This window comes from Amphiura filiformis, chromosome 4, assembly GCF_039555335.1.
Source record: "Amphiura filiformis chromosome 4, Afil_fr2py, whole genome shotgun sequence".
NCBI classification, from domain to species: domain Eukaryota; kingdom Metazoa; phylum Echinodermata; class Ophiuroidea; order Amphilepidida; family Amphiuridae; genus Amphiura; species Amphiura filiformis.
The window spans coordinates 6,582,233-6,598,457 of NC_092631.1; the positions used below are offsets into that span (position 1 = coordinate 6,582,233).

The following is a 16,225-nucleotide window of genomic DNA, read 5'->3' on the forward strand; positions in this document are numbered from 1 at the left end:
ACGATGAAATTAAAAATAGGGGAAAAAAAACAGAAAACAGATTTAACTCTTTGGTGATGATGCTGTGCAATTGATCAAATCAGGCATGTCAGCCCTGCGTTCAAAGCAGCTGGACTCCTTCAATCTTGTAACCATGGTAACAAAATATAGAAAAGAAGTTTGCCAGTAGAAGAAGCGTTTTCTCCAAACGTTACAAGCTGTCGGCTCGTAACGACCGGTGACATGGGGTTTTGTTTTGTTTAATAATAAGGTTTCTCGGGAAAAACATACATTGCAATTAGTCTGCAATTATTTCACAAGAAACATGGTAGTCCTTCAGCTCCTCGAGTTTCTCAGAAAAAAGTATTGAAGAGCAATAGGTGTGCCTCTCATAAATCACATCCAAGACGTCCATATATAAATAAATGGTTTTTAACCAACTTGCAAGACATTTGTCTGAAGTATTTTGCAGATATAATATGGCTGGCTCCCTCAGGGAAGTCTGTTCAATTATTTGGTATGTTGTCTTTCATTTAAAAAAAAAAGCATAATGCTTTTTTTTTCGTCTTCTCCTTTGATGTCATTTCATATTGAGGTTTTTTTTTCATAATAAAAAGAAACAGGCAAGTCCCTGTAGTCTATTTGCCGACATACACATTTGGTTAAAATCTTTTGCACAGGATGTTGAGAAGAGTCGATTGAATAAAAAAAATAAAGCTACGGTGTACACATTCAATCCATCCTCCACAATATATGTAGAAACAAGAAGTCAATCATCAATTATGTTCAGAAGTGCGATGAAGTAGCAATGTATTTATATATAAGTTCAATTTCATCTCAGTTGTCAGTAAACCCAGATAGTTAGAAGCACCCTGGGTTTTCATTTCTTATAAAATTGTAGTTTTTTTTGCAAAGCGAAGAATGGTTATCATGGTCATCAAAGTATCAGTAGGTCGATATCACGCAATATACAATAAGCATATTAAACTGTTTTGCTCGCTCGTGTCACTGTGACCAAGTCTTGATATAATTGTAGAGATTGCTCCACCACTAGTAGTAAGTTTTTTATAAGATTAATAATATAGGCAACACAGTGACTACATATAACAGTCCTCGAGTGTTTGTTCCAAGTTTACACACTACAGTAAGTCAAATCACAATATTTATTTTTCTTAAAACCCCCATCTAGTTTGTTTTCTTCACATAATTCATCTCTATCGATTAAAGTGGACGACATCACAGAATAAAAAAGATTGGCATAATCCGCGCACTGATCCATTCGATTTAAGAATCGTCCCCTGTAGGATAATATGCAGGTGCAATGAAAAAATTGGTTTTATACATTCAGAAGTAATTTATCGATCACCATCTACCACAATACAGGAGTGATGAATTCCGCACAAGAGGCTAATAAGAGTAGGGCCTACTGCTGATCTTGCGGAACTCCACACCTCTCCTTTAGTTTCGTGGTGGCCCTCCGCCTCGACGATTATTTGTGGGCTGAAAAATAAACAGAGAAGATGTAGTTTAGTACATTCTTTAATGAATTGGTATGTAGGAAATGCTTTGAGGATGTTTTAAACAGATTAATTGAGTAGGGTAAAGTACACTGATCAATATACCTTTTGCTTGAAGCAAATCGGACATACGGTTTCCATAATACATCAATTTATATTTTCTTTGTATCCTATTGTTTTTGTCAATAATCAATATAGTTAATGAGCTAAAAGGACGGGAAGGGCTCATTAATATGTAATTTTTGCCAATATTTTGCTAAAAAGCAATGCATAAATGTTCAGGGTACTTTTATTTTGCATACTTTTGACCTGAAACTTGGTCAAAGTGTTTCTAATATGTTCTAATGTATTATATAGTGAAGCCGCCCTCTAATTTGCATAATTAATGAGCTAATTTGCATGAGACGGTTTCTCAGACCATTGTCTAGTTTCCAGAAAATGCCCCATATCCCATCATAACATCTTGATACCACAGTATCCGATACATAATTTACATATTTACATTAATCAGTCTTCAAATTAGGTTTTTCTAGTTCAACTCCATATACCCCTATGTAAGACACAGCCTCAATGTCCCATACAGGGGGTGTAGATTTCAAATGGAGGTATCCATTTAGGTACATGTATTGTAATCCCATTTGAAATTCACACTACCTGTGTGGGAGATTAAGATAATGTCTTCCATAGGGGGTGTACGGATATCAAATGGAATAGCCCAAATACACAATGACCACTGAGCAGATAAATCCTGCTTCACTTGTGACCATATAATGCAATGTATTACCAATTTATTTTGGAACTTAAAATATATTATTTTTCATAGTTCTTGAAACCCTTGTTCAACCTGATTTGAAATGCTTGAGTACATAAAATTTGTACTAGTGTACTACCGTAATGACTCGAGTATAGTCCCACCCCTTTTTAGGTGAAAAATTACCAACATTGGCGGTGGGGACTATACTCAAATTTTAATTATTTTTATTTTCCAAATTTGGAGTGTCTTTGGACCTACAGCCAAATACTTGATTCACACATGGCCTCAAACAACATTTTGAGTCTTCAATATATGCAAAATTATAATTTGTGTTCATGTCATTCATAGTCTTCATGATTTCAAACTGCATTGGATTTGTATCCATTTTGAAATCATTAATACAACTATGACATGAACACAAATTATAACTTTGCATATTGAACACACACCCCTACCAAAATTAAACTGGAGTGCCCTGGGTGCTATACATTGTATTGGCAGTATGTTGTGAAGAAATAACAACAACACAATGAGTAAGCTAATCAGAACACCGATACATTTCTTCAACACATAACAAAATAATGCCGCACAGCAATTTCGCCTAGCTCATATTTAGCAACACTTTGTCACAATGCATTATGACCCTTCTACTAATCAGTACAGTAAAACATCCACACTATGTTGATGATGTCCACCAGGGGTAGCATTAAGGCCCGAAAGTTGGGGGTTGTTTTCCCATGCTTTTCACTCCCAAGCTTGCAGCAAATCAAAATACATGGGGTGAAAATTAAATCTCGGGGTAAAAAATGTTTTGCAGTGTAGTCAGGGGTAGGAGTAAGGTCCAAAAGCAGAGGGTCAGACTCAGAGTTCACCCCCGAGCTTGCACATTCCCAATATATGGAGGGTGAAAAATTAATATTTTTTACATTTAGGGGTCATTCACCCCCGATCGGGGGTTAATGCTACCCCTGATGTCCACAAGCTGTTGTGACCATGTTGGCTTGTGAATACTACTTTTGATCTTACACATTAACTTGTGGCATATATTGGCTGCAAATTACATGCACTGTCAATGTGATTACAGTACAGTATATGGAATAAGAACGATTAATTTCTATATATAAACCCATAGATCCCAATACCTAGTAGCTGAGCCCATCCCAAAGGGTGAAATGCATGGAAACATGAAGGTGTGAAAATGATACCAAGTGATATCTAGCTCTTCATTTCAGGTCATTGTGGTATCACTCCACTCATATAAGAAACTCTCCAGGGTCGCTACAAAAACCTATTTAGTATTCACCACACACAAACTATCATCCGTAATTACTTCACAAAAATAACACTGCTTGGTTGGTTTATATTTGACACACAGGTTTCAAGCAGCTCACTGCTAATCATATTGATGCTTCATACACTAGGATCCACAACATGCATGCTCATCTATCACGGCACAGTTTGTAAGCCCAATACATTTTGCACATTCATTGGATGACCTTTGACAATTTGGGTACAAAAACTCATGCTCCGCAACTTGAGGTCAAATTTTTTCACTATGATTGTTTAATTGAGGTTATTGAATTATGCCATATATTGGGATGAGGCCATTGTGGTCCATAGTGATACCTATTACACCCTTACTTACTACATGTACACACTACTCCAGATTCCAGAAAAATACAGCACTACATTTTTGAGATTAAACAAATATTGCGTACGTGTTTGCCGACAAACGAGGACACACAAGATTTTTCACCCTAAACTGTGGACCTACTTCCAACCGAGGACTGTCCTCGGTCTCAAACTACTGCAAAAGACCTCAAATGCATGCTAGATGCTTTAAACACTATTTGCCTGAAACCGAGGACCACACGTGTAAAAACTACCGTCCGCAGGGTGATGGCTAAAATTCCGTTTCAGTATTATACACAAAAAATCCGCCATTTTAGTCCACGGTTAGGCGATGAAAACATCATACACACGTCCTCGGTTAGATAGCAAAACACAATGTCCACGTTTGGAGGCAAACACAGACAGGGGTGTGTGTGTGTGAAAAGAAACATAGCTAAATCCTAATCCTTTAGTTCTAACTGGCCATGAAAATCAAGTCAAGAAATAAGGGCCAAAAACATGCGTTTTACAGTGTTTTTGTATGCTGTGACAAATCAAGTCCAAAGACTTGTACTAAGACTAATTTCAAGTTATCCATTCTAATTTTTGTAAAACATATTTTCTAATATCTTTTATAACCAAGTATCAAAATTAACCTAAGCAACTTAATTCATGAGCAAACTTATACCCTATATTCTATATTTTGAATGAAAGTTTTTGCATTTTGTGACTGCAATTGTAAGAAATAATGCAAAATTGCATATTTTTGGCCCCATTTCCCCTCAAATGGACCTTCATTGCCAGTTCAATGGAACTTACCAAAGGATTAATGGGAATCTGTACCATAAACTAATCAATGGCTATATAGTTGCAGCAATAATAAAAACGACAAACAGTAAAAGTCCCAAGCTTATATACGTCCAAATAAAGGAGAAATTCTTAATTCCTTATGACGATTAGCGGTGAGTTTGCGATCCATGGTGGCTGCCATATTGATACCCTATGTATTTTTATTACGCTGTAACGGTACCCCGATTTTGAAACCAGCGAAATCGGTGCCACCAGCCTCGTCCCTCGTGAACTTTGGTGACACGAAGCGAATACTACCAAAGTTCAGATTCAACATTCGTTCAAAAGAAAACGCGACAATTTCTACCCATAAAACTACAGAAGAACATAAAAAAATGTATTTTAAGTAATATTTATGATCAACAATGTCTTTTGAGAACGAAAAGTAAAAACAGCACTAACTAGAGCGGTTCTCGGCTTTCGCGGTTCTCAGCATTCGCGGTTCTCGGTGGGTGTTTTCGACGCAAGGCGTCGAATGGGATGCCTCCACCATGGGGCGATTTAAATGTGCACAAATCTTATAACGCTAAAAGTGGTAAACAAACAAACATAAAAAATATGGGCAAAAATAAGAGTCACATAAATGAGGTTGAAATAGTGTATAGGGAATTATACGAGTCTTTAAATTTGACTTCAGATGACCCCTAGGTAACCCCAGCTGACCCACAATGACCTTCCAAAAATTCAGCCCTCAATGTTGATGGTACCCACCAAGTTTCATGCCCATACGGCAGTTTTTACTAATTTGACCTCAGATGACCCCTGGGTGACCTCAGATGACCCCAAAATAACCTTCCAAAACAACCTTCCAAAACATTGGCTCCAAATATTGACTATACCCACCAAGTGTCATGCCCATACGACAGTTTCTACTAATTTGACCTCAGATGACCCCTGGGTGACCCCAGATGACCCCAAAATAACCTTCCAAAATTTGGCTCCAAATGTTGACTATACCCACCAAGTGTCATGCCCATAGGATTTGAACTGTTCATATGAGACCAAATTTACAAGTTGACCTCAAATGACCTTTGACCCCACCCAAAAAAAAAAAAAGTATCCAGGGTTTTGACCATGACCCTCCTATCCTGTAAATGTGAAGTCAATCCGCCCATCCATGCCGAGATACAGCATCCGGACGGAAGCACGGAAGGACGGACAGTGCAAAAACAGTATGCCTCGCGGTGGAGGCATAAAAACCAAAATTCGCTGTAGGGGTCGCGAATGCCATACAGCAACACACGCTCGCCGTGGGTCTGTGTGAAAGGTTACACTACCGTTTGTGGCAGAAAGGATTCACAAGCAGCTATCATGGCGGCTCCCTTGAATCGCAGAAATGAAGGATTAAAAGTGCTTTTTCTTTGTTAGGAATATTCCGAAATTCATTTAGAGCGTCTGGTATGTTTAATTTAGGGGTATAACTATATTAGCCATTGATTAGTTTATGGTACAGATTTCCTTTAAGATCTAGCTATATTTCATTTGGCAAAACAGGATAATAATTTTTTTTAATCTACAAAAATGAGTTGTATTTTTCTGGAATAGGAATAGGAACTGGAACTATTATTTCATTATTGAACACGGAAGAAACCACAAAATTACTCTAAATCACTTGGAGATGTTACAACAAGAAGCCACCGTCAATAGCTGCCAGGAAGCAAAGTTTTTGATGTGTACAATATAGAATGCAGAAAATGTTTTGTATATTATAGGGCAGCTATTGCACTAAACCCTATGGGCTAATCCAGTTGAAATTCATACACCCCCTTCTATGATAGACATAACCTTAGTCTCCCACACAGGGGGTGTAGATTTCAAATGCAGTCACCCATTCAGGTAGCCCCATTTGAAACTCCCTGTGAGGGAGATTAAAGTTATGTACATCTTCCATAGGGGGTGTATGGATTTCAACTGGAATAGCCCAACTGAGCTATATAAGAAGCCTCTTGATATTTTCTTGAGCTTGTCAAATAAATACATGCTATGCAAAGACACCTGATAGTAATTTGTGTGGGCTGTTAAATAGTATAAATACTGCCTCGCAATATTTAGGCTTTAAGAAATTTGAGGGACTATTTCAAGGAACACCTTGTGCAGCAACATTCTAGGATCTGGGTTTAGGATCTAAAGATAACATTATTCCATGGGGTAACATGGGGGGAGGGGGTGGATAGAAATCTGATTATAAATATGACAATTTTTACACTGAAAGTGAAGAGTGACTTGTTTTTTGACTAAAGGTATTAGGGGAACACCTAAGATTGTAGGACAAGACAGTGTAGTTCCTCTCCCCCTCCCACCCACCACTCCTTTGGTGCCACTACTTAAAATTAGACTGGCATTTCGTCTTGAAACAGGATTAAATGAAGTGGTCATTAAGACAACAGATATAATGTTACAATGAAAAACCCTAATAAACCTTGCTACTTGGCATGAAAAAATGCACTGGGATCTAGCTTTCAATGCGGAAGTTATAATTTTCTTTCTGCAAGTTTCTATAGTCTATATATCTACCTCCATTCACCGGCACCAGCTTTGAAGTTCAGCCTGTTCTGCGCTAGCTTAGCGTTACTTTGTGTGTGTACATACTTTTGCGAGCGTGACCAACATGCCGCATATGTACACACAAGAAACCATGCTAAGCCAACGCAGCACAAACTGTACTTCAAAGCTAGTGCCGGTGACTGGAGATAGATAGACTAAACATAAGAAATTGATGTGTGTCCACAGTACAATAAGAAGGTCCCCTGTTAATTAATGGACACAACCCTCTCAATTTAGTCTACAAAAATGTAGATGCAAAGCAAAGTATCCCCAGTACCAGCAGCACCTCCTCCCCGCATTTGTTTTAGTGGGATAGGTTTTATTCAAGTTCTAGGACACATTTGAATCGGTTGTTGATTACTACACTAGTGTCTATTACACACAAACAACATCTCCTTCAAATCAGCTGCTCCTCTAGTACTAGATATTGATTGACTGGGCTGAATACCAAATAGACCGGCAATACAGCATTGCCAGATATTACACACACACAACCTATATCTCATATCAGCTGCTGACCTCTAGTACTAGATATTGATTAACTGGGCTGAATACCAAATAGACCGGCAATACAGCATTGCCAGATATGACACACAAACAACCTCTCCTTCAAATCAGCTGCTGACCTCTAGTACTAGATATTGATTGACTGGGCTGAATACCAAATAGACCGGCAATACAGCATTGCCAGATATTACAACCTCTAGCTCATATCAGCTGCTGACCTCTAGTACTAGATATTGATTGACTGGGCTGAATACCAAATAGACCGGCAATACAGCATTGCCAGATATTACACACACACAACCTATATCTCATATCAGCTGCTGACCTCTAGTACTAGATATTGATTGACTGGGCTGAATACCAAATAGACCGGCAATACAGCATTGCCAGATATTACACACACACAACCTATATCTCATATCAGCTGCTGACCTCTAGTACTAGATATTGATTAACTGGGCTGAATACCAAATAGACCGGCAATACAGCATTGCCAGATATGACACACAAACAACCTCTCCTTCAAATCAGCTGCTGACCTCTAGTACTAGATATTGATTGACTGGGCTGAATACCAAATAGACCAGCAATACAGCATTGCCAGATATTACACACACACAACCTATATCTCATATCAGCTGCTGACCTCTAGTACTAGATATTGATTGACTGGGCTGAATACCAAATAGACCGGCAATACAGCATTGCCAGATATTACACACAAACAACCTCTAGCTCATATCAGCTGCTGACCTCTAGTACTAGATATTGATTAACTGGGCTGAATACCAAATAGACCGGCAATACAGCATTGCCAGATATTACACACAAACAACCTCTCCTTCATATCAGCTGCTGACCTCTAGTACTAGATATTGATTGACTGGGCTGAATACCAAATAGACCGGCAATACAGCATTGCCAGATATTACAACCTCTAGCTCATATCAGCTGCTGACCTCTAGTACTAGATATTGATTGACTGGGCTGAATACCAAATAGACCGGCAATACAGCATTGCCAGATATTACACACAAACAATCTCTAGCTCATATCAGCTGCTGACCTCTAGTACTAGATATTGATTGACTGGGCTGAATACCAAATAGACCGGCAATACAGCATTGCCAGATATTACACACACACACAACCTCTAGCTCATATCAGCTGCTGACCTCTAGTACTAGATATTGATTGACTGGGCTGAATACCAAATAGACCAGCAATACAGCATTGCCAGATATTACACACAAACAACCTCTAGCTCATATCAGCTGCTGACCTCTAGTACTAGATATTGATTGACTGGGCTGAATACCAAATAGACCAGCAATACAGCATTGCCAGATATTACACACACACAACCTCTAGCTCATATCAGCTGCTGACCTCTAGTACTAGATATTGATTGACTGGGCTGAATACCAAATAGACCGGCAATACAGCATTGCCAGATATTACACACAAACAACCTCTAGCTCATATCAGCTGCTGACCTCTAGTACTAGATATTGATTAACTGGGCTGAATACCAAATAGACCAGCAATACAGCATTGCCAGATATGACACACAAACAACCTCTCCTTCAAATCAGCTGCTGACCTCTAGTACTAGATATTGATTGACTGGGCTGAATACCAAATAGACCGGCAATACAGCATTGCCAGATATTACACACACACAACCTCTAGCTCATATCAGCTGCTGACCTCTAGTACTAGATATTGATTGACTGGGCTGAATACCAAATAGACCGGCAATACAGCATTGCCAGATATTACACACACACAACCTATATCTCATATCAGCTGCTGACCTCTAGTACTAGATATTGATTGACTGGGCTGAATACCAAATAGACCGGCAATACAGCATTGCCAGATATGACACACAAACAACCTCTCCTTCAAATCAGCTGCTGACCTCTAGTACTAGATATTGATTGACTGGGCTGAATACCAAATAGACCGGCAATACAGCATTGCCAGATATTACACACACACACAACCTCTAGCTCATATCAGCTGCTGACCTCTAGTACTAGATATTGATTGACTGGGCTGAATACCAAATAGACCGGCAATACAGCATTGCCAGATATTACACACACACAACCTATATCTCATATCAGCTGCTGACCTCTAGTACTAGATATTGATTGACTGGGCTGAATACCAAATAGACCAGCAATACAGCATTGCCAGATATGACACACAAACAACCTCTCCTTCAAATCAGCTGCTGACCTCTAGTACTAGATATTGATTGACTGGGCTGAATACCAAATAGACCGGCAATACAGCATTGCCAGATATTACACACACACAACCTCTAGCTCATATCAGCTGCTGACCTCTAGTACTAGATATTGATTGACTGGGCTGAATACCAAATAGACCGCAATACAGCATTGCCAGATATTACACACAAACAACCTCTAGCTCATATCAGCTGCTGACCTCTAGTACTAGATATTGATTAACTGGGCTGAATACCAAATAGACCGGCAATACAGCATTGCCAGATATTACACACAAACAACCTCTCCTTCAAATCAGCTGCTGACCTCTAGTACTAGATATTGATTGACTGGGCTGAATACCAAATAGACCGGCAATACAGCATTGCCAGATATTACAACCTCTAGCTCATATCAGCTGCTGACCTCTAGTACTAGATATTGATTAACTGGGCTGAATACCAAATAGACCGGCAATACAGCATTGCCAGATATTACACACACACACAACCTCTAGCTCATATCAGCTGCTGACCTCTAGTACTAGATATTGATTGACTGGGCTGAATACCAAATAGACCGGCAATACAGCATTGCCAGATATTACACACACACACAACCTCTAGCTCATATCAGCTGCTGACCTCTAGTACTAGATATTGATTAACTGGGCTGAATACCAAATAGACCGGCAATACAGCATTGCCAGATATTACACACACACAACCTCTAGCTCATATCAGCTGCTGACCTCTAGTACTAGATATTGATTGACTGGGCTGAATACCAAATAGACCAGCAATACAGCATTGCCAGATATTACACACAAACAACCTCTATTGACTGGGCTGAATACCAAATAGTCCGGCAATACTGTGTTGCCAGGTATGCTGCTCTCCCATCCCATACAGCAGCAACCAACCAAAGTGTTTTGGCCCCTACATTCTCTGAAAAGGACCCTTCTTCCATGTTTTTCTGGTCATGCATACATGTGTACAGTATGAAACTTGAGTTGCCCCCCTAACCGATCACGGGCTGGGGTAATTTTATAATTGACCGCCAATGTCATTTGCAAAACAGTTTTATATGATCAACAGACTTTTCAATAACTACAACAGCCAAAATTGCAGCCCAATTGGGTGTTTTATCCATGACCATGGCATCAGTGATGATCAAAGCAATACTGGATGTAGTGGAATAGACAGATGGAATGTAGCCCAATGACCCATATTTTATCTGGAGGTTGAAGAACGCATGGTTTATATTTCATGTTTAAAGCATGGATTACTACATTGTATATCAATACATAGTGTAAGGTTTTGCCATATTGAATTTCTGAGAAGTTATGAAAACATCCTCCATTTTATTTTCCCCTGAAATAGAGCTGCACAGTACAGTTATACATGACATTAATCTCCCACACAAGGGGTGTAGATTTCAAATGGAATCACCCATTCAAGAAACCCGATTTGAAATCCACACTCCTTGTGTGGAAGATTAAGATCATGTCTTCCACGGGGGGTGTACATACGTGGATTTCAACTGAAATAGTCCTTTGCATAACCAGAACCATGCCATCCACACCAGTGTAATTCTTTATGCCACCACACATGCTTGGATCACACGTAATAGCATATCACCATCACTGATGACACAGGTTGGGCACGTTCACTTATACTGCAAGGTTGATTCACTATGGACCACAATGGCCTCATCCCAATGCATAGTTCAATAACCTCAATTAAACAATCATAGTGCAAAATTTGACCCCAAGTTGCAGAGTATGAGTTTTTGTACCCAAATTTTCTAAGGTCATTCAATGAATGTACAAATGTATTAGGGTTAAGGAACTGTGCCCTGATAGATGAACATGAGGATCCTAGTGATTACAGTACAGACTATTTTTCTACTATTACTACATGAGAACTGAACCTCATAGAAACACGATCTCACACCTGACTTGCCTGGTGGACAACAAATACCCTTTTGCATTTGTTTGTTTTGGTCAAGCATGTATATTAATGGAAGGGGGCACTTGCATTTCAATTTGTATCACCTATGGTACAAGGACTTTGATAAAGCACCCAAAGCAAGTATTTTTCATTAGCGTAAGATGGACCCATAGCAAGTACTACGAGTTGTCTTCCTACCCTAAAGGCGACAAAAAAAGAAACCCTGTTCTACAGGTGGACGGACCTTTCAAGTAGGGTCGGTCGGTTTTTTTTTTTTTTTTTTGGAAATGACCCAAAAAAATCACCAAAATCTGTAAATAATTTGCAATTTGAGAAAATATAAAAAAAATATTTGTTCCTGAAATTTGGGTGGGCATTCATTTGCACAGGTAATTTTTTTCCCAATTTGTTCAAAATCTGGGTCGTTCGGGCCGGTAGAACAGGGTTTTCTTTTTTCGTAGCTTAAGCAGGTATTTTACTAGTGTTATGAGTTGTGCGCTGGTAGCAAGAAGTCAAGAGGCCTGAAGAAAAACCAACAAAAAAGCCCACATTTAGAGCAGTTTCTGAGTACAAAAGTAACCAGAATTTTCCCTTCATTTCAACTGATTTTTGTTGGCATCTTGATGCCCAGTTTAGCTACTGTAAAAGTGGACATTTTTGCAGTACATTAATTTTCGCGCACAACACAGCTACCGCGAAAATAAAAACACACAAATATGTTCTTTAATGTATTGTATAGGTCTATGTAATAACTCAAAATCGCAAAATTAAAAATGTAATTCAAAACCATCAAAGCGCGAAAAATTACACACATGAAAATTACCACTTTACAGTACACTTGTCAGTAACATCTGAGCAATTAAAGTACCTTTTTCCACATTTTTGCTGTTTTTGATATCCTAAGCGAATAACTCTCGTATCAAGCCAGGCAGTGAAAAATTACCCTTTTTACTTGTTTTTTGTACACAGGTGATACACAACTTGAAATCGGGTCCCCCCCGGATATTAATTTCTTGAAACTGCGCTCCATGGGGGTGGGGGCATATTGTAAATGCAATATTACTCAATGTATAAAGGTACATGTATATTGCTGATAGCAATTGTTAGACAAGCATGATGCATGCTGGAAATGAAAAGAGCTCAAAAGCTATCGAATCCATCACCCGTGACGGTGAATTTGAGCCCTTTTCATTCCCAGCATGCATCATTTTTGCCTATCACTTGCTATCAGCAATATACCTTGTGAATGCTAAATGGTCATCTCTACACTGCATCCTTCATCATCTACAACTGCGCATGGATGCATTTATTTTCTTACTTTATGCAACAGGCCAAGTAGACAAGTGCAGTTAACACCAACAGTCACCAATGGGCTATTACTGTTGAAGTCCATACATCCCCAATGGAAAGACCTTAACCCTAACAGGACCAAGTACTACAAAATACTACTTGATATATGCGCTGTTCGTGCGTGCATCCCACGTGGTGTGATGATGCAATCGCCCCAAGTGATATATAGGCACGGTTTCGCTGGCCAGCGAAGCCCAAGCCCCGAGGCAAGGTGTCGCCAACCCAGTGCTTGGCATGCGAGGAGTCTCGGGTTCGAATCCCACCCAGAGCAAACAACTTCTTTCTTTGTTTTCTCTCTTTATTCCTTCCTTCTTTCCCTTTCTGTCGCGAAAAAGCCCTGAGGGGGTTAGGGTTATTAACCGTTAATCTACCACACAGGGTGTGTGTATTCAAATAGAACCACCCATTCACGTAACCCCGTTTGCAATTCACATTATGAAGGTCATGTCTTCCACAGAAGGTGTATGGACTTGCACTGGAATAGCCCAACCAATTTCAAACAGATTATACTGCCTTTGTTCAAAAACCTTGGAATCTAAAAACATGTTTCATACACTCCTAGATAGTGAGCACCAATCAGAGCAAATGTTAGTATATTACTTGCCATGCATTAATGTTGTACAAAATTCTGCACTAAGTGTACTATGCCCAGTAATATCAGACATGTTCATTTTACTTGCGGGTTGATGCATTTATATTTGCGTGCATTTTCCAACATTTTGACAATGTTGTTATAACTAGAATTACGCGGTTCGTAATTAAGGTGGCCCCCACAAAACTATACACCACATGAGGTCACCATATACTATCACCGTACCAAGTTTGATATAATATTGGATGGCTGAGCATGATACCATAACATATCGGATGAGTCATAAAAATATCGGACGAGCCAGCGGCGAGTTCGATATTTGTATGACGAATCCGATATGTTATGGTATCATGCGAAATAAGCCATCCAATATTATCATTATTAGGTTTTCTTAACTCCTAATAACCCTGAAAACATAATAATGAAGTTGATCGGAGATTGCGTTAAAGCTGCAGAGTGGATTAATGACAATGTAGGCCAAATATGCAAATAAGCTCATTAATATTCATAAATATGCAAATAACATGACACAAAAGTATACAGCACATGAGGCCACCATAGACTATCACCGTAGCAAGTTTGAAGTTAATTGGTGGTTGCATTTAAGCTGCAGAGTGGATTAACGACAATGTAGGCAAAATATGCTAATGAGCTCATTAATATTCATAAATATGCAAATAATGCGACACAAAAGTATACAGCACATGAGGCAACCATATACTATCACCGTACTCAAGTTTGAAATTGATCTGTGATTGCTTTTGTGCTGCAGAGTGGATTAAGGACAATGTAGGCAAAATATGCTAATGAGCTCATTAATATTCATAAATATGCAAATAATGCAACACAAAACTATACAGCACATGAGGCCACCATACCCTACCTCCGTACCAAGTTTGAAGTTGATCGGTGATAGCGTTTAAGCTGGAGAGTGGATTAATGAATTTGCTTCCGCCCGGACAAACAAACAAAGAAACAAAGAAACAAACAAGGGAACAAACAACCATCTGGATGATAACATAAGCCCCACATATATGTGGGGGCCAAATATTGCAAAAATCACAGGATTTTTTTTCTTGTGTATGAAATAGGTTAATAAATCATGCGTATCACTTGTTGCTCGAGAAACTGTACAAAATAAATGCACTTGTACTGTGATGTTGATGGTCTAATGCACTCTCCTCTTCGGAGCTTAGTGCATTTCAGAAGCATCAACATCTCAGTACATGTGCATTATTTTGTACAATTTCACTCCCAACAAGTGATACACATTTATTAACCTATAAATGATACATCAAGGGTGAAGCACACAAAAAGCCTATCTGCAATAGCTGCCAAATGTCATGTACAATATAAAATGCAGAAATGGTCAAATGTCTTAAGGGCAGCTATTGCATGTAGGGCCTTCTTGTTACACCTCAATATCAAGGGCTTTTGCAACATTGTCCCATCAGCAATAGCTGCCAGGTGTGATATGTGTACAATATAGAATGCAGAAATGGTCAAATGTCTATAAGGCAGCTATTGCAGGTAGGTCTTTTTTGTACCAAACACTCGTCATGTACTACGTCTGGTTGTCATTATGTACATATCTGGGCCACTGGGAGGGCATTCAGAGTTTACCATGCTTGCCATGCTTGACACTGCTGCCTCATCATCAAGACACTTTTACATCACAAATACTGCCCTGCCACGGTAAAAGGGTATGATTGACATACATGTATATGACTATTTCGAGAGAGTAAAAAAATGTGTCCAGGATTGTGTCCTTCCACGGACTTGTACATGTGCCCCACTTTTGAAGGGGATGGATTTGGGAGTTGTAACTGTCAGATTTCAGAATATTCTCTATGTGGATACCCTGAGCACTCAAGTTTAATAGTGTATGCCTGACCAGAGATTTTGACCAAAAAAATGTCAGTTGTGGGTCTTTGTCCTGGTACATGATGTTCATCTGTAGTTCTGTCACAGCTTGTTGGTTTTGACTCTTTGACTTTCAAATGCACTCTGCATAATACTTAATAGTCACACTATAATAATCTTAACTTTCTACAAAAGTACACATTTGCAACTAGGGACCATACGGAAGCAATTATACACATTCATTACATTTATCTGTAAAACCAATTTCTTTTCAAACCAGAATTTTTCCCACTTACATGTACACTGAGTCTGACAACCGACTTATACTAAAGTTACATACAGCACTTCACTCACTACTTGATCTCGCTTTTTTGGAATTAGGGGGACACATAGTGTGCAATGGGGCCATACCCCATCAATTAATTTTTGCTCCAATTTTTTTTTATCCAGGCACCCTTTAATACTGA

General features: G+C 39.0%; 1 protein-coding gene across 2 annotated transcripts in view; it reads right to left on the reverse strand.

Moving 5' to 3' along the window:
• Positions 1 to 506: 506 nt before the first annotated feature.
• The window catches only part of LOC140150516 (YTH domain-containing family protein 2-like), a 43,607-nt gene continuing 27,888 nt past the window's right edge, over positions 507 to 16,225 (reverse strand). For both annotated transcript variants that reach the window (XM_072172549.1, XM_072172548.1), the window contains exon 5: positions 507 to 1,479. In XM_072172549.1, the coding sequence (XP_072028650.1) occupies positions 1,438 to 1,479 (42 nt within the window). In that variant the 3' untranslated portion in view covers positions 507 to 1,437. The remainder of the gene's footprint in view (positions 1,480 to 16,225) is intronic.